The 25,418-nt window shown below is 36.9% G+C and overlaps 1 protein-coding gene across 1 annotated transcript in view; it reads left to right on the forward strand.

Annotated features, from left to right (window-relative positions):
• Window positions 1-21,251, forward strand: part of WDR75 (WD repeat domain 75) — a 36,443-nt gene extending 15,192 nt beyond the window's left edge. The window contains exons 6-21 of the mRNA XM_003907720.4: window positions 638-708; window positions 2,052-2,171; window positions 2,633-2,721; window positions 8,189-8,347; window positions 9,398-9,457; window positions 9,550-9,665; window positions 10,781-10,956; window positions 12,118-12,275; window positions 13,183-13,363; window positions 14,190-14,284; window positions 15,046-15,141; window positions 15,765-15,934; window positions 16,506-16,565; window positions 19,888-20,034; window positions 20,422-20,513; window positions 20,908-21,251. Coding sequence (XP_003907769.1) covers window positions 638-708; window positions 2,052-2,171; window positions 2,633-2,721; window positions 8,189-8,347; window positions 9,398-9,457; window positions 9,550-9,665; window positions 10,781-10,956; window positions 12,118-12,275; window positions 13,183-13,363; window positions 14,190-14,284; window positions 15,046-15,141; window positions 15,765-15,934; window positions 16,506-16,565; window positions 19,888-20,034; window positions 20,422-20,513; window positions 20,908-21,112 — 1,995 coding nt within the window. The 3' untranslated portion in view covers window positions 21,113-21,251. The remainder of the gene's footprint in view (window positions 1-637; window positions 709-2,051; window positions 2,172-2,632; window positions 2,722-8,188; window positions 8,348-9,397; window positions 9,458-9,549; window positions 9,666-10,780; window positions 10,957-12,117; window positions 12,276-13,182; window positions 13,364-14,189; window positions 14,285-15,045; window positions 15,142-15,764; window positions 15,935-16,505; window positions 16,566-19,887; window positions 20,035-20,421; window positions 20,514-20,907) is intronic.
• Window positions 21,252-25,418: the final 4,167 nt, after the last annotated feature.

Consider the following 25,418-nt stretch of genomic DNA (forward strand, 5'->3'; position numbering starts at 1 on the left):
TTCGAGATCCTGATTGTGGCAGTGGTTATGTAGATGTACATGTATGTCAAACATTGCATTTTAGTGTATGTAAATTATTCCTAATGGAAAAAAATTCTAATCATTGTACTTTAAGCTTGAGAGTCTAGTTTTAGGATTTAAGACCTAAGTTCATCTTTTAATTTTCTATCATTGTTTTAATAGTATGATTATTCTTTCTACAGCCAAAGTAGAAGATATCATATTAATATACCCTTATCAGCTGAACAAAGTTACAGTTAACTTTCGTGGGGGAATGTTTCTTTTTAGTGTTAGGCTGGCGTGGTGACTCATGCCTGTAATCCCAGCACTTTGGGAGGCTGAGGCGAGTGGATCACCTGAGGTCAGGAGTTCGAGATCAGCCTGGCCAACATGGTGAAACCCGGTCTCTACTAAAAATACAAAAATTAGCCAGGCGTGGCAGTAGGCACCTGTAATCCCAGCTACTCGGGAGGCTGAGGCAGGAGAATCACTTGAACTCGGGAGGCGGAGGTTGCAGTGAGCCGAGATTGCGCCATTGCACTCCAGCCTGGCGGATAAGAGCGAGACTTTGTCTCAAAAAAAAAAAAAAAAGCGTTGACTATTTTTATGAATGTTTATCTTCTTTTTGAAATACCAGGGAGTATATGTTGCTGCAGTACGGGAATTTTACTTGTCTGTTTATTTTTTCAAAAAGAAAACAACATCAAGGTAAGAATTATTTTTTATTAGCTTTATTTTATTTCCTCAAGGGTTCATTATAATTTCTTCCTTGTACCTATAATCCAGAGCTATTCCTACTTTTACATTACAAGAGAGTGTAAGACTGTGAAGTATAGAGGTATCGTTTTTAACCATACTGTCACGAAAACCTAGGAAGCTTTTTCTGGCCAAAAGCCCTATACACCTAAATTCTAGTCTGCATTCTTAGAGTCAGAGTTGGATGTAGTTTGACAGAGTTTCACCACATGATTCTCATTGCCATTTTATGAATGTAGGACTGAATATAGGCTTTGGGATATGTAAATTTTAATTGGATCAGATTTAGTCTATTTGATCCCCAATGCACCTCAATTTAAAACATATTTGAAATGGAGATATCTACCTAACAGAGTTGTAATGATGAATAAGGTGACATATTTAGAGCAGCTAGTGCTAAGTATTGAGTAGTTACTATTTGAAAGTAATAACTACCTCTTCCCTTTTACCTTGCCAAGATTGCTTTCTTTTTTTTAATTTTTTTATTTTTTTGAGATGGAGTCTTGCTCTGTCGCCCAGGCTGGTGCAGTGGCATGATCTCGGCTCACTGCAACCTCCGCCTCCTGGGTTCAAGTGATTATCCTGTCACAGCCTCCTGAGTAGCTAGGACTTCAGGCGTCTGCCACCAGGCCAGGCATATTTTTGTATTTTTAGTAGAGACGGGTTTCACCATATTGGTCAGGCTGGTCTTGAATTCCTGACCTCAGGTGATCCACCCGCCTTAGCCTCCCAAAGTGCTGGGATTACAGGTGTGAGCCACCATGCCTGGCCGATTGCTTTCTTCTTAGTATAATAAGGATCCTGACTTCTTCAGAGCCTGAAGATTGACAAGTATTCAGCCAAAGAATAAGAAATAGGCTAGATATTATAACAAGTAGATTGATCCCTTTTTATTTGTCCTTTCAGATGCATTAGCCATTGTCTCAGATCTAATGTCTCAGGTTTGATTATGCCTCATGCTAAAACGTAGGTTCAGTGAGAAATTTGAACAAGCTTTGCCTAGGCCAAAAAAAATCACTAAAATCTCTACTTAAATGTCAGTGGCTTCCATAGATAAATTATTATGGTAGAATAATAGTTACATGAATTTATATTGTATATTAATGTACGTTTACAAAACAGCATGCTTGATTCTTGATCAAAATTTTCTTTTTAAAAAAAATCCTGCAGTTATATTTATTGAATTCAGAGCTCTACAATTTCGGTTGCTATTGCTGGGAACTCTGCCTTACTTAACTACATCACCACTCACCAAGAGACTTTAATAATTAAGGGAATTTGTTTTTTTTTCCTAGGTTTACTTTATCATCATCAAGAAATAAGAAGCATGCTAAGAACAATTTTACATGTGTAGCATGTCACCCAACAGAAGACTGCATCGCATCTGGTCACATGGATGGCAAAATTCGTCTTTGGTCAGTTTACTTATGAAGAGCATGGCGATCATTTATGTACTATTTTATGTTAGTCCTGTAGAACAGGGCTATCTCTGAGTCCAAGGAAACACCCTTTCCTTTTTTGTGTGCTTTTCATTTCAGACTTTCTGTTTCAGGATTTCTAGCCTTGGGCTTACAAAGCAAGTGAAAAATTTATTGTTGCCTATAATCATTTATTGAAGAAAACTTTTTTTGTTTGCCTTTATCCTAAAAGGAAAGACTGACAATAGTGAATATCTAGGAGGGTACCACAGATGGCTTATTATTTATGGAAGTCAGTCACTCTGGTTAGAAATAGAAAGTGTGCACATTAAGACCAGAAGGCTTCATATTATGATTTATTATGTTTGGTTATATATTATGTTTATTATATTTGGCATGCCATTATTTTCCTAACTTAAACCTATGGTCAAAATAAGAGTTTTGTTTTTCTCCAATAGGAGGAATTTTTATGATGATAAGAAATATACATACACATGTTTACATTGGCACCATGATATGGTTATGGATTTGGCATTTTCAGTGACAGGTAAGTGCAGGTTTAATTATTAAAATGAACTTGAAGTATATGAATCAAGTGTTTTAATTCACTGTATGTTTAGTTTGGAAGATTTAAAAGTGCATAGGCCAAATGAATTCCAAACACTTGTGTATTACCCCTGTATTTGAGGCTTTGCTCAGCACAATGTACTGAGGGTTTTGAAGCCCTTCAAAGCTCTAAAGTGTACATTTGTGATAAAAATCTCTGTTGTTGACATAAATAACCTATTTAAATTATATGACGTTTTGAAGGTATGTCTGTCTACATAACTGTGTGTCCTCCATAACTGTAGCTTATCAGGTGCAAGTAACTATTCTAACATTTTACATCCATTATCTGATTTAATCATTGACCCTAGGAAATGAGCGGCATTATACTCATTCTACAGATAAAGGAAGTAGGATTTGGATTTGATAATTAGCCTAACATGACATGGCGAGTAGGTGGGATTTAGACCTGGTTCTGATTTTAAAGCTCTTGTTTTTAACTGTTACATGGCCTTATTTGACATTAACTATTTTAAATTAATCTCCATCATTATTTCATTTAAGTTGCATGACTTCTGTCGCAGCTTTGTGTAGTGTAGCTATAGAGAGTAAAAATACCTTTAAAGTAAGGTGGTCTTCAACAGAAATACAGAGAAGTACATCTTGTTTTTGTTTACTTTTAGTGTCCTCACACCCATGTGGTGAAAGTTATGTCAGTTTATTGTGACTGGTCCTGTAAGAAAGTTACTACATACTAGAGAAGATTGTGTGCCTAAAAATGAGAAGCCAGGCTGGTTCAACATACACAAATCAATAAACGTAATCCATCACATAAACAGAACCAAAGACAAAAACCACACGATTATCTCAATAGATGCAGAAAAGTCCTTCGACCAAATTCAGCAGCCCTTCATGCTAAAAACTCTCAATAAATTAGGTATTGATGGGATGTATCTCAAAATAATAAGAGCTATTTATGACAGACCCACAGCCAATATACTGAATGGGCAAAAACTGGAAGCATTCCCTTAGAAAACTGGCACAAGACGGGGATGCCCTGTCTCACCACTCCTATTCAACATAGTGTTGAAAGTTCTGGCCAGGGCAATCAGGCAGGAGAAAGAAATAAAGGGTATTCAGTTAGGAAAAGAGGAAGTCAAATTGTCCCTGTTTGCAGATAACATGATTGTATATTTAGAAAACCCTGTTGTCTCAGCCCAAAATCTCCTTAAGCTGATAAGCAACTTCAGCAAAGTCTCAGGGTACAAAATCTGTGCAAAAATCACAAGCATTCCTATACACCAATAACAGACAAACAGAGAGCCAAATCATGAGTGAACTCCCATTCACAATTGCTTCAAAGAGAGTAAAATACCTAGGAATCCAACTTACAAGGGATGTGAAGGACCTCTTCAAGGAGAACTGCAAACCACTGCTCAACAAAATAAAAGAGGACACAAACAAATGGAAGAACATTCCATGCTGATGGATAGAAAGGATCAATATCGTGAAAACAGCCATACTGCCCAAGGTAATTTATAGATTCGATGCCATCCCCATCAAGCTACCAATGACTTTCTTCACAGAATTGGAAAAAACTACTTTAAAGTTCATATGGAACCAAAAAAGAGCCCACACTGCCAAGACAAGCAAAAAGAACAAAACTGGAAGCATCACGCTACCTGACTTCAAACTATACTACAAGGCTACAATAACCAAAACAGCATGGTACTGATACCAAAACAGATATAGACCAATGGAACAGAACAGAGGCCTCAGAAATAACACCACACATCTACAGCCATCTGATCTTTGACAAACCTGAGAGAAACAAGAAATGGGGAAAGGATTCCCTATTTAATAAATGGTGCTGGAAAAACTGGCTAGCCATATGTAGAAAGCTGAAACTGGATCCCTTCCTAACATCTTATACAAAAATTAATTCAAGATGGATTAAAGACTTAAATGTTAGACCTAAAACCATAAAAACCCTAGAAGAAAACCTAGGCAATACCATTCAGGACATAGGCATGGGCAAGGACTTCATGTCTAAAATACCAAAAGCAATAACAACAAATGCCAGAATTGACAAATGGGATCTAATTAAACTAAAGAGCTTCTGCACAGCAAAAGAAACTACCATCAGAGTTAACAGGCAACCTACAGAATGGGAGAAAATTTTTGCCATCTACTCATCTGACAAAGGGCTAATATCCAGAACCTACAAAGAACTCAAACAAATTTACAAGAAAAAAAATCAACCCCATCAAAAAGTAGGTGAAGGGTATAAACAGACACTTCTCAAAAGAAGACATTTATGCAGCCAACAGACACATGAAAAAATGCTCATCATCACTGGCCATCAGAGAAATGCAGATCAAAACCATAATAAGATACCATCTCACACAAGTTAGAATCCGATCATTAAAAAGTCAGGAAACAATAGGTGCTGGAGAGGATGTGGAGAAATAGGAGCACTTTTACACTGTTGGTGGGACTATAAACTAGTTCAACCATTGTGGAAGACAATGTGGTGATTCCTCAAGGATCTAAAACTAGAAATACCATTTGACCTAGCCATTCCATTACTGAGTATCTACCCAAAGGAGTATAAATCATGCTACTATAAAGACACATGCACACGTATGTGTATTGCAGCACTATTCACAATAGCAAAGACTTGGAACCAACCCAAATGCCCATCAATGATAGACTAGATTAAGAAAATGTGGCACATATACACCATGGAATACTATGCAGCCATAAAAAAGGATGAGTTCATGTCCTTTGCATGGACATGGATGAAGCTGGAAACCATCATTCTGAGGAAACTATCGCAAGGACAGAAAAACAAACACCGCATGTTCTCACTCATAGGTGGGAATTGAACAATGAGAACACTTGGTCACAGGATGGAGAACATCACACTCCGGGGCCTGTCGTGGCGTGGGAGGAGGGGGGAGGGATAGCATTAGGAGAAATACCTAATGTAAATGACGAGTTAATGGGTGCAGCACACCAACATGGCACATTTGTACATATGTAACAAACCTGCACGTTGTGCACATGTACCCTAGAACTTTAATAATAATTTAAAAAATGAGAAACCAGGAAAAGTGATTTTTCTTTCTGCAGGTCTTCCTGGAGACTGAAAGGACAAGTCTTAGATGGTACCATATGCTGTGGGATCCTTAGAGGCTTACTTAGGTTTAATGCCCAGAAGCCCCAGAAAATAAGAGGCACCTTCAACCCGATTATGGTTTAGGGAGTAATGACTAGTGTATGGAGACAATGTAGGCTACTTATTTGTATTCTCTACCCTCCTTCCCACTCCACACCCCGAAAATACTAGTGAGTGCTTGGTATCCTTATGTACACATCTGTATATGTTCCAGGCAGGGTCTGTTTTTTGTTTTTGTTTTTTTTTTCTTTTAAGACAAGGTCTCATTTTGTCACCCAAGCTGGAGTGCAGTGGCACCATCTTGGATCACTGCAACCTCGACTTCCGAGGCTCAAGCGGTCCTCCCACCTCAGCCCCCTAAGTAGCTGGGACTACAGACACGCACCACTACGCCCAGCTAATTATTTGTATTTTTGTAGAGACAGGGTTTCACCATGTTGCCAGGCTGGTCTCAAACTCCTGACCTCAGATGATCCCCCTGCCTCTGCCTCCTGAAGTGCTGGGATTGCAGGCGTGAGCTACCGTGCCCAGCCACGATTTGAATTCTTGATGTTATATTTCAAGTAGCATGAATATTTTAAAATGAGAAATAATGGTTACAGTATGTAGTTTTCAATGAAATGTCCTTACTGACTGTGTAGGTATGAGTTAATAGAAAAAGAAAAAAATAGCTGTGTAAATGTAAAAGAAACACAGATTTTAGTTGTTGTTGAAAACTTTATAACTTAAGGCATATATGAACTGTATGCACAATGTATCATATGTGTATATATCAGATTCAACTTCTTAATTTTGTGTACATCACAACTACATACCTTTAGTCTTCTGTTTAGCTAGATTTTATCAGCCTACAGCTTTAGAAAATTTGATAAAAACCCCGTTATCAACCAGTGATCTTTAAAACCAGTCGTTTTAGATTCATGAAAGAATGAAAAATGGTTATTTGATGGAATACTTCTGAGAAAACAGTCTGAAACAGTGTCCTATCTATCCATGTAGTCATTAAGACAGTCTCTTGCAGGTTTTTGTTTGTTTTCAAACCATTAGATTTAGGTGGCCACATTTGACTGGTGGCTACCGTGTTGACAATACAGCTATTGATCAGTTTGAGGAGAATTGATGTTTTTATAGTATTGAGTATTTTAATTTGTAATCATAATAAATACTTTTCCACTTTTTAGGTCTTTATCTCCGTGAGTTAGGATTTTTTTTCTGTAGGGTTCTCACATATATTTTTCACTAGACATTTGATGGTCTTTTGATAGTATTTTTTACTCTATATTCTAATTGACTTGCTAGTATTGAAAAATAAAAATGATTGTTGTATATTTCTCTTATAATCAGCTAAATTTACTTATTTTGTAAGTTTATCTGTAAACTATTTTGGCTGTGCCTTGATGTAGTCATGCTGTCTGTGAACATGGAAGTGATTATTTCCTTCTTTCCAATCCTTAAGCCTTTCCAGTTTCATTTCAGTGCACTAGACATCCAGTTAACATTGAATCAAAATGGTAATAGTATTCTTAATCACAAAGGGAAAGTTTTCGATAGTTTAACTTTTAGTGTGGTGTTCTCTATAGATGTTATCCAGGTATTCTTGATGAGATTCAAAGGGTCCCATCCCTTCCTGAGTTTCTGAGAGGTGTTATCATGAATGGGTATAGAATTCTGTCATTTGCTTTTTCTGCATCTATTCAAATAATCATGATTTTTTCCTTCTGTTCTGTAAGTGGGGTTCCATTAATTTATTTTTCAGCTGTTAAGTAATCTCACTCTTGCAGTAAACTCTGTGATGACATGATATCCATTTAATATATCGTTGGTATAGTATTTTACTTGAGAGTTTTCATCTGTCATGAAATTGGCTTGTATTTTTTATATATATATAATATTTTTGGTATAGTATTATTAGGATCTTGTGAAGCAAAGTAGGAAGTGTCCTCTTTTGGTTACATGTAAGAGTATAAAATTGGTTTATTTCTTAAGTGTTTCGAAAAATTTATCAGTAAAGCTGTCTTGTCCTAAAAGATGTTTGTTTGTCCAGCTTTTCTAGTTGTCGACAGAAGAGTTGGTCAGCAACAAACTAATCAGATATCACTGGAAAAAAAATTCCTGAGCCAGTGATCATTTGTCTTCAGAGTATATTAAAACATATGAAGACACTTTTTGTAGCTTTAAATGAGTTTATTTCTCTAGTACGGTAGGAAAAAATAAAGTGTTAATTATATTTTTCTTTCTCTTTTTTCCCCAAAACACCGTCCTTTTAATTTCTTTGATGGATATGAAGGCACCAGCCTGCTGAGTGGCGGTCGTGAATCCGTACTTGTAGAGTGGCGCGATGCAACAGAGAAGAATAAGGAGTTTCTCCCACGTTTAGGAGCTACTATTGAACATATCTCAGTCTCGCCTGCAGGAGATTTATTCTGCACTTCTCACTCTGATAATAGTAAGTCTAAACTTTTATTGTGAGGAAATATATAAACACCATAAATTAGCTAGCATCTGTAGGGAACAGAGAATAAAGAGACATAAAACTAAGAGTAGCATATGAGATTTAATAAGCCTTCTTTTCCTTGCATTACTCCTCTCTTATCCACCCCCCTCTACCCCCAGGCACCACCAGAATTCAACGTTTTTGAGAATTATTTTTATCAAGTGGAGGCTAAGTATATTTGGTTATTGATGTGCCACTTACATTTTCAAAGTCTTAGTGTGGGATGACGTGGGGAAGTAAAGGGAAGGTTTGGAAGAAGGCATTGGTGCTTTCATAAACGTGGCATTTTCAAAAGAATACTGCAAGATTCTCTTGATACAGCTGTTACCTCGGGGCATGAGTCCTGTAGATTTGATAGAAATAGAGGTGGTCTTGTATTTCTCCAAAACTTTGTTCAACCAGTGACTGCTCAGCCTAGACTATGGTGTCTTTGTAAATCCACTTCCTTTTCTTTCAAAAAAGAACATAACTGTGAACAGTTCATTTAGTGGCATGAAAGAGTTAAACTATCTTTATTAGATATATTCTTTATAGATTTTGCATTATCACTTAAAATGTGTTAATAGGCGCAACTGATAAAAAACTTAAAGACTCCAACAGAAAACCCCTATCCCCACCCCTAGATTTTCCACTAAATCACAAAATATATTCCTGATTTTCTAGTAGTACTCTGAGTTCATTGAACTTACTGGGTTGTTTTGTATTCTGGTATATTTCAGAATGATATAAACTCAGATGACTCCTTCACCTTGAAGCTCTAACCCAGGGGTGTCCAATCTTTTGGCTTCCCTGAGCCACATTGGAAGAAGAATTGTCTTGGGCCAGACATAAAATATACTAACACTAATGATAGCTGATGAGCTAAAAACAGTAATAATATAATGTTTCCAGAAAGTTTATGAATTTGTGTTGGGCTGCATAAAAAGCCACCCTGAGCCACAGGTTGGACAAGCTTTCTCTAACCTATTGATATTTAAATACCTATTTTTTTTCTACCCACAGAGATAATAATTATTCACCGAAACCTTGAGGCATCCGCAGTAATTCAAGGCCTAGTGAAAGGTATTGCAGAACTCAGTGGATTTGGAATCATGAACATTTTAAAGAGTGCATATTTCTCTGATTTCACCTGTTATTTGTCACTACTTCTGCAGATAGGAGTATCTTCACTGGTTTGATGATTGATCCAAGAACTAAAGCTTTGGTTTTGAATGGAAAGCCTGGCCACTTGCAGTTTTATTCTCTCCAGAGTGATAAGCAGTTATACAATGTAAGATTTTGATTCATTAGCCTTGAAATTAATGAAAGCTTTTTACAATACCACTGGAGTCAAGCAGCTTGTTTAGTAGCCTTTAAAACAAGATCCTGTGCAGATATTTACTTGAACATAGTATTATTCATGGTTACTTAGTTCCGTTGTTCAGAGCATAATTCCGTTGAGGCCACAGTTGCAGATTAAATGTAAGCCAGTTGGCACCCCTGCACTTGCTCTCTCTATCTTTTGTTTCAGAATGCCTTCCTATTAGCTGTCCTATACATCTGTGCCTTTGAGTCACAAGGATAAAGAAACAAAAATAGGTAGATTGACAATACAAATTTGTATCTGCTTCGTAGTGAAACACTGTCATATTCACATATTGAAGATAAAATGTTCAGTGTCGATTAAAGAGGAACACTTCTTACAATCCTGATAAGTCCAATCCAGATGTTCCACTTTTCTTGTGCCCCACAGTACTCTTTATAGATCTCTGTCATAGCAACTGTGACACTAGCTCTCTCACCGTGGCCTTTAGACCCCGAAAAAAAAGGAAGCGTATTAATCTTTTTATGCTTATCTCAAGTATAATACCTGTAAATTGTAGGCATTTAGTACACTTAATAGTAGGCATTTTATTTACTTAGTATAGGCAAGGAAATGGGATTTTGTAAAACAACCATAAATAAATGCTGCCTACTTACATTGGCTATCTTTTTCATTTCTTAAAGATTGTAGGTTTATTTCTGTTCTGCTTATTTCTAGTGATGGAGAATCTAGCCTTGAGATGATGTAAAGCTGTATGTTCTTAGAAACAAAAGAAAAGCACTACTATAAATTAACGGTTCTCTTGTATCATATAGTGGGTGTTAGTAATCGCTAATATTCAAGGTCATTGAAGAATAATTACCACCAAATTGATACTATATAATGTGTTCCCTTTTTTAATGATAATTCTAGTGTCCACAGTAACAATTAGTTCATGTTTACCTTTATTTAAAAATCTATTACTATAGATTATAGAAGTTGTCTTGGATGTAGTTAATTATCATTCCTTGAATGCTGTAACGTTTGTGTATTTATGTTAATAAACATTTTGGTTTTTTTGTTTTTTTTTTTTTACTCATCAGTTAGATATTATACAGCAAGAATATATTAATGATTATGGTCTGATCCAAATTGAACTAACAAAGGCTGCATTTGGCTGCTTTGGTAACTGGCTTGCAACAGTGGAACAGCGGCAAGAAAAGGAAACTGAGCTTGAATTGCAAATGAAACTGTGGATGTATAATAAGAAAACACAAGGGTAATACTATCTGTGTAGCCACTTAATTTCAAAGTATAAAATATTTCACTTCCCATTTTACGGTTTCAGTTGTCTTTAAGATGTTTCATCTTGACAAGGTTTAGATTTAGAGATACGGGAGAGGTGTTATTCTAATAAAACCTTTAAGGTTTTTGCTCTGAGAAAGCACTGGTGTCCTCTAAATCATAATGTCATCTCATAATGAATAAAGACACATGGAAAAGTGACACCTCCTCAAGGGCATAATACCAAATTCTAGACAAATCCAGGATTAGAATCCAAATGTTCCCTTGCACTTCCATAAACAGCATACTGCCTTTGGAAAAGAGGGAGTATAGGTAGAAGTGTAGCGTAGTATAGTGTAGCGTGGATGTTGTGATTAGATAAGGAATCCATTCTCGTACTGTGGCTATAATAACCATTTATCAAATCTTTGCTGTGTGCCAAGAACTTGGCTTAGAGCTTTGTACCCATTGTCTTACTCTTCAAAAGAACACTGTAAGATAAGCCTGTTGTCTATATTTTATAGGTGAAGAAATAGGCCCAGAGAGATTAAGTGGTTGTTCCTAGTCACTGTTTTTATAACTTGTGCTTTTTAAAAATCACAACCCTATGCTGCCTTGATGTTCTTTTAAGAACACAGTCCTAGTTATCTTTAATTCATAGCGTTGCCCTCTAAGCTCGAAACAAGCTTTAAGAGGTCATTTAGGTGACTAAAAATAGTAAATAATGACCAGCCAGTTTGACTAAGTAGTTTCCTGTCTATTTTTCCTTGGCCCAAGCGGGGTGTTTCACAGCCATTCCATTTTTTATTTTCAAAAGTAGGCAGGAATCTGGGTTCTATACAAGTTCCTGCAGAGTTTGATACAGTAGGCTTTTGAGTATCATTGATTGGTGACCTGTTTTATCCTCATTTTGTACCACTGGGTTGACTAGTACACGTAATGTTCTCTAAAGTTACAAAAGGGCAAAGGTGATATATTAGAACTCTTTGCATCCTGTGGCCATTAAAGGTAGAGCACTCAATTGTTTGTCATTCTAGGTGATTATCAGTTGCCTGTTGTTCAAGATGCTATTGTAAAATGTACAGCATGTCAGAAATTCTTCTATACATCACTTTGTCCTCATGCAAGAATAAATTTGTGGTTTCCTTCCCGCTAGGTTTATTCTTAACACTAAGATTAACATGCCACACGAAGACTGCATTACAGCTCTCTGTTTCTGCAATGCAGAAAAATCTGAACAGCCCACCTTGGTTACAGCTAGCAAAGATGGTTACTTCAAAGTGTGGATATTAACAGATGACTCTGATATATACAGTACGTGAATTAAATATGTTACGTTTAAAGTGTGCACAATTTTAGGAATTAATTTCTTTTTCTCATGACTTGTATCCATCCAGGGAGGACATTTTCTGCTTTATTGAATTCTACAGGATATTGCTTAATTTTAATAGATTTAAGAGATTACATTTTACATGCCTTTTTCCTCAAATCTGTTCTTTTTAAATGGCATTCTTGATTAATCATGTGCTGATTATTCTGGTTTTTTAGGGTAAAGTAAAAGGGACTTTTACCAAGAGTCCTTTCACTCCTCCACTAGAGGGAGGTCAAGGTCTCCAGGAGAGGGCATAAATTTCAAAACAGTCAGATTTTGTAGCAATTCTGACTTAAAGAAGTTGTGGGGAACAGGTTTTTTTGTTTTGTGTCTTTGTTTCTTTTTTATTTTATTTTTTATTTGTGTGTGTATCTTTGTTTCTTTGTTTCTTAATCCCTACTGCTTATAATGTTCCTTGTGTAGCAGTCTTCCTTTAACAGTGGGGGATACATTCCAAGAGCCCCCCCCACGCCACCACCCCAGCTGATGCCTGAAACTGCAGATAGTACCGAACCCCATATATACTGTTTTCCCTATACATACATATAGGAATAAATTAGTTTAATTTATAAGTTAGGCACAGTAAGAGGTTAATAACTAATAATAGAATGATTACAATAATATACTATAATAAAAGTTAAGTGAATATGTGTGTGCTCTGTCTCTGCCTTTCTCTGTCTTTCAAAATATCTTTTTGTACTGTACTCAGCTATTTTCAGACCTCAGTTGACCCCCGGGAACTGAAACCACAGAAAGTGAACCCTCAGATAACGGGAGACTAGGGGGAACTGCTGTAGCATTCTCTAGCATTTACACAATTTCTGAACATTATGGCTTATATTTCCACAGAAAAAGCTGTTGGCTGGACCTGTGACTTTGTTGGTAGTTATCACAAATATCAGGCAACTAACTGTTGTTTCTCCGAAGATGGTTCTTTACTAGCCGTTAGTTTTGAGGAAATAGTCACAATATGGGATTCCATAACATGGGAACTTAAATGTACATTTTGCCAACGAGCTGGGAAAATAAGGTAGGTAAATCATTTGGGAAGTATGTAGTGCTATTTTTTAACTTGTTTAAGCAAGTCTTAAAACTTCAGTAGTCATTTATGCCCTCTCCAAAAGTAGCCTGAAGGTCAGTGGGGCAAGCTGAAAAGCCAAAAATGCTGGAAAGCCAAAAATTCTGAGTTCACAAAGTGTGCCAACATTTCTGAAATTCAGGTTAACATTTAACTCTTGGCCTACATATTTTTTCTTTGGAATACTTTCATGGATGTGCTGAATGATAACAGAAGCCATACATAAGCCTCAGGGGATCCAAACCTTCTTATTTTCGGTGTATTCCCATAAAAACCATGTTATGTGCCAACCTCATCGTTTCTGAGAGGCGCAGGGGAAAGTAGCAGAAGCATTTTCAGGTAGTTGGTCCTGAGAACGGAATCAGATGCCTACTGAGATCGTCTCTAATTGCCAGCAAGTCTGATTCTGAATTTACTTTGTAAAACTTTCTTCAGAATTGAAATTGCAAGTTTTCTTCTTCTCAGTAAATAAAATAGGATTTTTGTCAGATGACTTTGTACATTTGATGTACATTTTCTCTGTTACATGTTAATTGGTATACTGCACAGTATGTTAAAGAATTGGTCATCCGATCTATTTTCCTAAAGAAATAGTTAAACCCTTCCTTTTGTACTCCTTAGACACTTTTTTCTTCAGGATAATTATAAACAAAAACATATGTGTCTATATTAAAATCTGCATCACATAGAACTAATACAGCCGCTGGAAGCCTGCAGTTCTTTGTAACTGAATTTGATAGAACTGACTGTTACTAACTTCCTTGTGGTTTTAATCTAGGCACCTTTGCTTTGGGAGATTGACATGTTCAAAGTATCTACTTGGTGCTACTGAAAATGGCATTCTTTGCTGTTGGAATCTGCTGAGTTGTGCATGTAAGATTTTTTTTACTCTAAAGTGATCTAGCAAAGCGCATAGGGAGTTGACATTAAACTTTGGCATTTTAGGACTTAGGGATCATATCATCAGGTCTGTACTTGGAATAGTCAGTTTTTTACATGACATATTATACCACCAAAATTTGGAATACTGAGCCTGTAATAGACATTATTTATTAACTGCTTAATTGTTGGGTCTTCCATTATCCTTACCTTTTTCTACTGTTTTTAGTGTGTGTGACTTTCTGATGCCCTCTACATCCCCATCCTCATAACAATTTGAATAATGTTTTCTGCTCATTTTTAATGCTTACTAATCTGCATTACCCCTGACAGCTTAAATTCAAATGTAATCTATCACAGTCCTAACAAATGTGAACATTTTACCCATTTGAGTGTATGTTTGGAAGGCATAGTAGTTGCTTATTAAATGAATGTGTGTGGTAACTTTTTTCAGTATTCTTTACAGTTAACTCTGGTTAACATACTATCCACATTTAGCAGCATCAGAAAAGCACTAGACATAAATTTCAGTGAAATAATAATCTTTTCATAGTTTGTACAAGGAGCGCTAAAGTTCCAGTGTGTTTCTCTTTCGGCCTCTCACTTTAGTGCAGCCTTCCACAGATCGTTTCAGTGTGTCTCCATGTGTGTTAGTTGGAAGCATAAGATTCCTCTTCCTAAGAATAATGGAAGTTTTTTAAAGCTTTTGGTAAATCTTTCCTTAGAAGTGAATCACCTTTTTTTTCCCCCCTCAGTGGAGTGGAATGCAAAATTAAACGTTAGAGTTATGGAACCTGATCCTAATTCAGAGAATATTGCAGCAATCTCTCAGTCTTCAGTGGGTTCAGACTGTAAGTACAAACCACACTTTGTAGTAAGAGAATATCTATGACCTAAGTTTTCTTCTTAATATAATTTGAGTCAAACTTGCCTTCAAATCAGATGTTAATTGGAAGCCATTTTGCTTGAGGCACGGCCCTTCCTCGCCCTAACACTTTGTCATTGTGTAAGTCCATACTTAGTTCTAGGAGAGCTCCAATACGTTTCTTATTTTTCCACAAGCCAGTTCCTACTCAGTCTTTAAAATTCAGGAGATTTCACCACTTTGACACATTCCCAACTGCCCCTGAGAAGCTTTAATTGGTCATCCTCTGTGTTCTTGAAGCAGTTTCTACATATCTCATTTCTAGTACTTACAGACAAAATACTACTGTGGTTTCTGTCTTCTGCAGTAGGCCCTGGCCTCTGGAACAGGAATTCTTCTTTCTCTTTTTCATCCTCATAGCCCTCATTCCTAACCTGCCTGGCCCATAGTAGGCACACAGTAGATACCTCTTGAATCAGCCTAAAACAGTCATGACTTGGGCCAGTTACTCAATGGGGTGAGTCCCAGGATTAGTGTGATCTGCCAGTCTAAGGCTAGAACTAACCTTTTCAGGCAAAATGTTATTGTCTCTTTGTTTTTTTCCTCTAGTGTTTGTATTTAAACCTAGTGAGCCAAGGCCATTGTATATTCAAAAGGGTATCTCCAGAGAGGAAGTCCAGTGGGGAGTGTTTGTTCCACGAGATGTCCCTGAGTCTTTCACCTCAGAAGCTTACCAGTGGCTAAATAGATCCCAGTTTTACTTCCTAACAAAATCACAGGTAACTGCCCCCCTCAAAAAAGGCAATCACTTTGTACATGGAATTTTAGACTAATAGCCCATGACTGTTGGTGTGAGTTTGTTCTAGGTGAAATAACTTCATTAAAGGATTATTTCCCCAAAAATTAGGTCTAATATGCTCAGTACAGCAGTATTATTAATGTAAATGTATTATCATTTTACCCCACACCTTTGAGGTTCCTTAGGTATTGCTTGCATTAACTCTGTGACAGCAAAGAAGCAGAAGACAACTAAAATACTTCAAATTGCGTAAATGTTTTTTGTTTTTTTTGTTTTAGTGTTTGATTTGCAGTTTTTAAAATGGTGGCTTGAGTTTGGTCTGTCAGTTATTTTTTATTCATTTCCATTTCTTAAGTATCTCTCAGACATAATCTTGTAACTCTCATAGTGGTTATTAAATAGGTTTAAATCTTTTATTCCTTTTCTATTGTCAAATATATATATCAAAATGAAAAATTTGACCTTCCCATTTTTTAACACCCTATAACACCTTGTTTAGATTTGCACTCTACAGTTTGTCTTTTGCATCGTTAATTGATCTCTCTTTTCAGAGTTTATTGACATTCAGTACAAAGTCTCCAGAAGAAAAACTCACACCAACAAGCAAACAGGTATGTTTTAGCCATTCATAGCAGGATGCATTGCCCACCTGAAAGGATACAATTACCTTTTAGAAGTCAACTATGAGAAAAATATTTCACTTGACCCTAAAATGGAATTAGAAGTCATATACTTATAAACTGATATGTCTCTCTTGAAAGTTTTAGTGCTCTTTTAAAATTGTTTTAATTTATAATATCGGTAACATGCTTCCGATTTAAAGAGTCAAATATTTTTACAAGGCTCTTCAGAAAAAACTCCATCACCACTACCATTACCCTCAAAGACAAACACTCTCAAATCTTTTAGCTGAAGTTTTTTTTTAACTCTGAATCTCTAAGAAATCTCTAAGAAATGTTTATATTTCTAATTATAGATTTTTCAGATTTAGGTATTATCTATTAACTCTGATCTATTGAAGCTGAATTTTTAGCCCTTTTTTACATCAGCACTGCTTGCATATACACAACACACACTTTCCCTACTTGTCCCCCAATTTTCCCCATATGGGTAAATGTTAAATAGGTTAGTTTAGTAGTCATTGTCATAGCTGTATTAACACAATTCATAGCCAAGCCATGTAGTAGTAATAGGCAGATTGTTTTTCCTTTTGTGACCAAGTTTTTATTTTCTCTGGAGTTAATGATTGCCTTCTTTTTTCATTTGCTTAGTTTTCTATTCTCATGTAATTCAACCCAAATTCTGCTCAAGTTGTATAAGTCTTCTCTGAGTGTTTTCAGATACCTTAGGTATTTTTTCAAGTCATGAAGGATTATTTCCAAGAGGCTTCTGACTGTCTTCAGTGTGGACTGATTGCTCTGGAAACCTGCTACAGAGTAGTCATCCTAGGATCTATATTCACCATCATTCTGGGGATTTATTTGACCTCTACTCTATTAGTGGCATAGTTTTTCTCTTTCTTTGGTCACTCCCCCGTTTTGGTGAAGCATTCTTTTAGTGCATTGGAGGTCAATTGAAGACCTTGCATGTTTGGAAATGTTTTTATTCTCTTTCACTTGATTATTATAGAGTTGTAGGTTGAAAATCATTCTTGCAGAACTTTGACATTATTGTCCTATTATTTTCTAATTTCCAGTATTACTAGAAGTTCAATACCATTCTTATTCTTGTTCCTTCATCTGTAACTTGGCTTGTTTATTTTCCTTTGAAACTCATTGGATTAATTCAATAATTTTTTTGTTATTTACTGTATGCCGGGGACCATTCTAGACCCTTGGAATACAGTAGTGAGAAAAGTAGTCAAGTCCCTATAAATTTGTGGTATTCACAGTCCACCAGAAGATCGAGACAGTAAACAACATGCATTAAGTAAAATATGGAATAGAGAAGGTGGTAAGAATTACGGTGGGGTGGGGGATAGATGAAAAGACGGCATGCATGGGATGCAGCTTATAATTTTAAACAGGGAAGTCTAGGTAGGCCTTTTTGAAAAGATTCTGACTTTTGATCTGAGTTACATATAGGGCCCCTTGGAGGGTTTTGAGTAGAGAACTAAGGAGGAGCTAATTACTTCTTTCCCTGTATTTTCTCTATTTTCTAGAACTCCTATTATTTAGTGCTGGACCTTCTAAAATGGTTCTCTATGATTCTTATTGTTTTACCTATTTTTTGTTTGTTTTCTGGAAGATTTCTTCATCTTTATCATCACATCTTTTTTTCTTTTTCATGGTCTGTTTCCATCACATTTTTGTTTGGTTTTGGTTTGTTTTGGTTGCTGCCTTTCATCTAGAGGTTTTCATCAGAGTCTGATGATTCTTGACTGTCTTTGGATTTAAAAGTGGGTTAAAAAGCCACTTGGAAGTTCTCTGCCTGTGCAGAACTTATCCCCTGGCTTCCACTATGTGAGCTAATTTATTGAGACAATCTCAAATGTCATTACAATTGACCCTTGAGCAACATAGAGATTGAAAACCTATGTATAACTTTTGACTTTCCAGAACTTAATCTGAAGCCTTACCAATAACAGTTATTTGTGTTATATGTGTTATATACTGTATTCTTACAACAAAGTAAGCTAGAGGAAAAAAAAAATGTTAAGAAAATCATAAGGAGGCTGGGCACGGTGGTTCATGCCTGTAATCCCAGCACTTAGCGAGGCCGGGGCAGGTGGATCACTTGAGGTCAGGAGTTCAAGACCAGCCTGGCCAACATGGCAAAACCCCATCTCTACTAAAAATACAAAAATTAGCCTGACGTGGTGGTGCACGCCTGTAATCCCACCTACTCGAGGGGCTGAGGCAGGAGAATCACTTGAACCTGGGAGGTAGAGGTTGCAGTGAGCCCAGGTCATACCTCTGTACTCCAGCCTGGGTGACAGAACTAGACTCCGTCTCAAAAAAAATAAAAAATACTGTAAGGAAAAGAAAAATATGTTTATTCATTAAGTGGAAATAGATCATCACAAAGGTCTTCATCCTTATCTTCACATCAAGTAGGCTAAGGAAGAAAAGGGGTTGATGTTGCCATCTCAGCTCTGGCAGAAATAGAATAAACTTGACATAGCCGTGTTATTCGAACCCTTGTTATTCCAAGGTCAGCTGTATCTTTAGGTTTTACTTAGGCTGGTCAAATTAACCATATAAAATTCTTCTGCGTTCTTGCCTGAAGGACTTAGACCTGCCTGCCAGTGTTCTGAGAACCCCCTAATGAAGTACAACTGCCTAGATATGAAGATACCACCACCACCACCACCACTGCTACCCATACCCAGCCTAAAGACCTAGAGCCCTCTGCTGTGGCTGAGGAGGAGCTGTAGCAATCTGGGTGCTTTCTAAATAGACTTTTGACCAGCCCATCTGGTTTGTCTAGTCCCATTTTCACCCCACATGCAGAGTTACTATTATTACCAACTCCTGAGCATGTGCAGGATTCTGTAGTATGAACTGGGATGCTTGGCTTTCCTTACAGCCAGCTTAGAATTGTGCTTTCTCAGCTCTACTGAGCTCAATACCATCCTTCAGCCTGCTCTCCAGCTTCCAACATGTTACTGTTGAGGCCTTTTCCCTCATTTTCTATCATTGTGAGTATGTACCCTTCGAAAACCCTTTTGCTGTCATTTTTGTGGGATTTGGTGAAGAACTAGTGGTAAATGCATGTTTTATTCTGTCATCTAAGTGTCCACTGTTAGCTCTTCTCATAAGTGCGATGCTAGGCCTCAGCTGCTTTCTCAGTGAAATGAGAGAATCATACTAGCTGGATAATTTGTAAAATCCCTTTCCTCACAGACTTACGATTCTGTAGTACTTACTGTTAAGTCAAAAGCAGTTCTTCCTTTCTTCTGAAATAATTTCCCTTTGTCTTAAATCCTTATAGCTGCTAGCAGAAGAAAGTCTTCCCACAACCCCATTTTATTTCATATTGGGAAAACACAGGCAACTGCAGGATGAAAAATTAAATGAAACTTTAGAGAATGAGCTGGTACAACTACCCTTAACAGAAAACATACCCGCAGTTAGTGAGGTAAGTAATTATGAAAGCAAACCATGTGAAACAGATTAAATGCACTTAAAGCACCCGAAGCTGGAGTTTTGACACAGTCAATCTGTAATTTGTATGCTGTACAACTTTAATACCCAAATAAATAACTAACAACAAACTGAATAAGTTAACCTTGTGATCTGGGATTGTTTTGGCCTGGACCTGGGGTAGGGGTAGAGGTGGTTGTTGGCATAAATGTAGGAAGGTAAAAATGCATTTTTCTTTGGTTTGGCTTTTGTATGGGGAAAGCTTTTTCACATTTCACTCTTGGCATTTACAATAAAAGGGCCTCTGTGAGGACACTGTAGGAACAGACTGCGGTGGAGGATAACCATTTTAACTGGAACTCTGTTTTCTGTTTGATTCCAGCTTCTTCACACTCCAGCCCATGTCCTGCCATCTGCTGCTTTCCTGTGCTCCATGTTTGTAAATTCATTGCTGCTGTCTACAGAGACTAAGAGGTAAAGCAGTTCTTAAGACAGGTTTAGATGCACTGTTTTGGGAAACAGGATGGTTTGTGTTTATCCTTTTTTAGAATGTTCTTCCACTGTATTTCTTTTTATTTCATAAATTAAAACCGATTTAAAGGCTATAGGATTATTAAGTCAAGTAAAATATATTGAAAATAAGTTTCAAAAAAGATCTTTGTGTGTTCTAAGGGTTTGGTACATAATTTAAAATTATACTTTTGTAAATTCACCTGCTCTTTTATAAATAACCCATAATTTTTAAAGTGTACTTAGTAAGAAAAGTCTTCATTTACTTTGTATGGTATTTCTACATAGGTGTCAAATTAGAAAGTTACTGTTTAGAAACTTTTTTTAATAGTGTTTTTTTATTCTGTTATTGTTAAAGTGCTAAAGAAATTCCTGAAGATGTAGATATGGAAGAAGAAAAAGAAAGTGAAGATTCAGATGAAGAAAATGATTTTATCGAAAAGGTCCAGGATACAAATAACACAGGTTTAGGAGAGGACATTATACATCAGTTGTCAAAATCTGAAGAAAAAGAACTGAGAAAATTTAGGAAAATAGACTACAGCTGGATAGCTGCCCTTTAGGCCTTGGAGATGGGGAGGATTCTTGGACTTTGTTTCTGATTGTATGTTGATATTCCAAAAACATCTATTTTAATGTTATTTCTGTTCTAAAAACAAGATAATAAATATTAAGCTTTGCTTTTAAAAAAAAAACATAATATGAACATGGATTTGCATCATGCCTTAGAGTTACTGGATCATTGGTATACCACATCATCTCATTTTTTTATTTTGAGTCACACGTCAGCCTTATAAAACAAGTAGGTATTTGCTTCACAGGTGACACAGGAGAACTGAGACTTGAACTGTACAGCATATGTCCCCTTAGCTGCAGTTTGGAGATACGAAAAGTTTTGAAAATTAAAAGTCTTTGTTGATATAATTGTCTTAAGTTTAACACTGAAATTCATTTGGTGGCCAAATATGACCTGAGCTGGAGTGAGGTTTCTTTAGTCCTGATTTATTCCTCTTAGTGTATTTATTTCTCTTAGAGAAATTTAGAGACAAGTTGATTATGTGGTGTTCCACAAACCTCACTGAGGATATTATGTAGTAACATGGGCTGCCTAAAATTCTGAATTCAGATCATCTGGCCCAAAGTCCCGTTGCTAGTAGAAAACGATCCAAATCCCCTGTTTCATGTTAAAGCAGTGACGCTACTACATCTTAACCACCTAGCATTTTGAGTTTTCCACTTACCTAATGTACTTCTGTAAAATTTATATTTAAAAGCACAAAAAACAAAGTGTTTGTAAGAGCACATCTCAATGAATGTTCACAAAAATTGCTGCAAATGGCTTTTTAGTTTGTGCTGTAGACCAAATGTTTGTGCACCCCCTAAAATTCAAATGTTGGAATCTAATCCTCAATGTGGTATTTGGAGATGGGGCCTTTAGGAGATGATTAGGTCATGAGACAGGAGCCTTTGTGAATAGAATAAATGCCATTATAAAAGAGATTCTGGAGAGCTCCTTTAGGCCCGTTCTAATATGTGGGGACACAGCAAGAAGAAAACCATCGGAACGATGAGGTGGAGCCTCACCAAACAGCAAATCTGGTGCCTTTTTGTTAGACTTTCCGGCTTCCAGAACTGAGACCTAAGTTTCTGTTTATAAGCCACCTCGTCTGTAGCATCCTAAACAGACTTAAAATGTTTTTCAATCACTATTTATATAAAATCTTAACTTTTTTTTTCAAGCCCCCAACACCCACCTGAGACTCTAAAGTAGCTGGAACTACAGGCACCACCACGCCTGGCTAATTTTTTAATTTTTTGTAGAGATGTCTTGCTATGTTGTCCAGGCTAGTCTCGAACTCTTTGACCTCTAGCGATCCTCCCACCTCGGCTACATTTTTTAAAAATAAGCTGCATTGAGATTTGAGATGTAACTCACAAACCATACAAGTCATGCATTTAAAGAGGACAATTTAGTGGTTTTTAATACATTCAGGGTTGCACACCATCACCACAATCAATTTTAGAACATTTTCATCACCCCAAAACTAGCCATTTCCCTTAAGCTCCCTCACCTCACCAACAATGCAACTATTCATCCCATCTCTGTAAATTTGCCTATTCTGGACATTTCATGTAAATGGACTCATACAATATGTGATCTTTTGTAACTGGCTGCTTTCACTTAGCATCCATGTTGTAGATATACCAGTACTTCATTCCTTTTTATTTTCACTTTTGTGAGTATACCTACAAGTGGAATTACTGGGTTATTTGGTAACTATGTTTAACCTTTTGAAGAACTACCAGACTTTACATATCAACTGCAGCATTTTACATTACTTACATTATAGCACATAAATTGCTCCACAGTCATCCACTATATTGAGTCCCCTTTTACTGGTGGTGGGATGGAATGTAGAAATTTAAAAAAAATTGACATCCTTTTTCAGGGCTGCTTTTGTTGTTTTAAATATTTTTTTTAGTGTAGTTTTAGGTCAAGAAAATTGAAAGTACAGAGATTTCCCATATACCCACTCCCCCAACACATGCAATGCAATAGCCTACTCCATTATCAACATCTCTGGTGCACCAGAGTGGTACATTTTTTACAATCAAAGAACCTACCTCAACCCATCATAATCACCCAGTCTAATTTGAATTAGGGTGCAGTCTTGGTGTAATTCTGTGGATTTACACAACGTATGTATCCATCGGTATAGTATTACTCAAGAGTATTTTCACTGCTACCAGCCTCGTCTTAATTGCTTACCACCCAAATCTCCATTGTTTTTGAGGTTTCTGTCAGAACTGTATTCTTATGGACTGCCTCTTGCCCCTGGGCAAGATATCTGAGCCACTGCTCCAGAACCATGGGTAAGCACAAAGGACCAATTCTCTCAAGAGTGACACCCCTGCTTTACAAACTGGGCAGAGGCAGTAGCCTATCAGCAAGCTGGGGCAGTGGTGACCAGAGCTCCAGTATTCTTAGCCTACCATCCCTGGAGTAGAGGCTCCACTCTGTGAGTAGGGGAGGGAGATTGGTGAAGGAAGGGAGATTCCAACCTCTGGCCTGGAATGTAGCCTCTGCAACAGAGAATTGGAGGCAATGAGAAATGCTGACAGCTGAGGGGAGAGGAATCTTTGGCCACGGCTGCCCAGAATGGAGTTTCTGTCATGCTGGCTGAATAGAGGAGGAAGGAGAACTTTGTGACTTGAGTACCACAGACTCTCACTGTTCTTGCCACCAAGATTTATTAGAATGTGTTGAATAAATGTTTCTTCATTTGCTGTATACCCTTAAAACAATTTCTGGAGACTTTATTTATTTATTTATTTATTTATTTATTTTTGAGACAGAGTCTCCCTATTACCCAGGCTGTAGTACAGTGGTGCAATCTTGGCTCACTGCCGCCTCCGCCTCCCAGGTTCAAGCGATTCTTCTGCCTCAGCCTCCTATCTGGGACTACAGGCACCAGCCACCATGTCCAGCTATTTTTTGTGTTTTTAGTAGAGATGGGGTTTCACCATGTTGGCAAGGCTGGTGTCAAACTCCTGACCTCAAGGGATCCGCCCACCTGGGCCTCCCAAACTGCTGGGATTACAGGCCTCAGCCACTGTGCCCAGCCAATTTCTGGAGACTTTAAATGGTTAGGCTTTTGAAAGTAACTTACTGATTACGGTTGTTCTAAGGAGCAGGTCCATGGATTTCAGACTGCCATTGAAGTAGACCTCTCAAGTCTCAGTTTACATTTTCTTCTTTGCCTCTTCTTTTTTTCCTTTTTTTCTTCTTTCTTTCTGTGCACAATTTGTTGAAAAACTCAAGTTTGCCCTGTGAGTTCCTCACTGATTTTGCAGATTTCTTTCATGGCTTTTAACATGACCCTCTATATATTGGTAGTTGTATCTAGAGTAGCACTATGCAATAGAAGTATAATGCAAGTCCTATGTATAACTTTAAATTCTCTAATAGTTACAATAAAAAAGTAAAAACCAAATGAAATTAATGCTAATGATATATTTTCTAAAACCCTAAAACGATGTTTTATTAAATTCCATGTGTCTAAAATATTTCAACCTATAACCAAGTTTTAAATGATTTATTGGGATATTTTACATTTTTTTCTATACTGCCTTCAAAACTCAGTGTATATTTTATACTTACAGCACATTTCCATTTGAACTAGCCACACTTCCAGTACTTAGTTAGCTACCTGCGCCCAGTAGCTATGGTTTTGGACAGCATGAATCTGGAAGCTTGATCAGATTTACTTGGAAATTTTAAGTAAAACAAGATTGTGTCAACATTCATTTTGATCTTTTCAGCTTCTCCCTCTTCCTTTAGGAGATTGGGGCATATTGACATAATTACAAATAAATTTTAGTATTATTTTGCCCTATGCAGACACTGACGTGGTACTTCCAAGCATAAGAAATACTTATTTTTTGCAGTTGTACATGAAAGATTTTATACTTTCAAATCAAATTACTTAACTTCAAGACATGTCTTTTTAAAATAGTGATTACTATATAACCTGAAAAATCACTGTGTAAGTGTGGACTTAATTACTTTTTCGAATAAGTTGATCACTCTTACACTAAAACCTTGCCAGGGAAGATTATTTTAATTCCTGCTTCAATATTAATTCTTTTCTCAAAGAATACTATACAAGTAATAGGGAAATGGCTGCTTGATTCCTTAAAACCTGGACTTTCATCTAGCCGTTCTATAATGCTGTCCCTCAGTTCCTTTCCTACTAGAAGCTGGTCCGGTCATAGAAGGTGAATTCATAAAGACTACTCACTTTCTATCCTTCCTCATTGTTCGTTTCATTTATCTATCAAGATATGAGCCTGTTACACTTGGTGCTT

Source organism: Papio anubis, chromosome 10 (genome assembly GCF_008728515.1).
Source record: "Papio anubis isolate 15944 chromosome 10, Panubis1.0, whole genome shotgun sequence".
Classification (NCBI taxonomy): domain Eukaryota; kingdom Metazoa; phylum Chordata; class Mammalia; order Primates; family Cercopithecidae; genus Papio; species Papio anubis.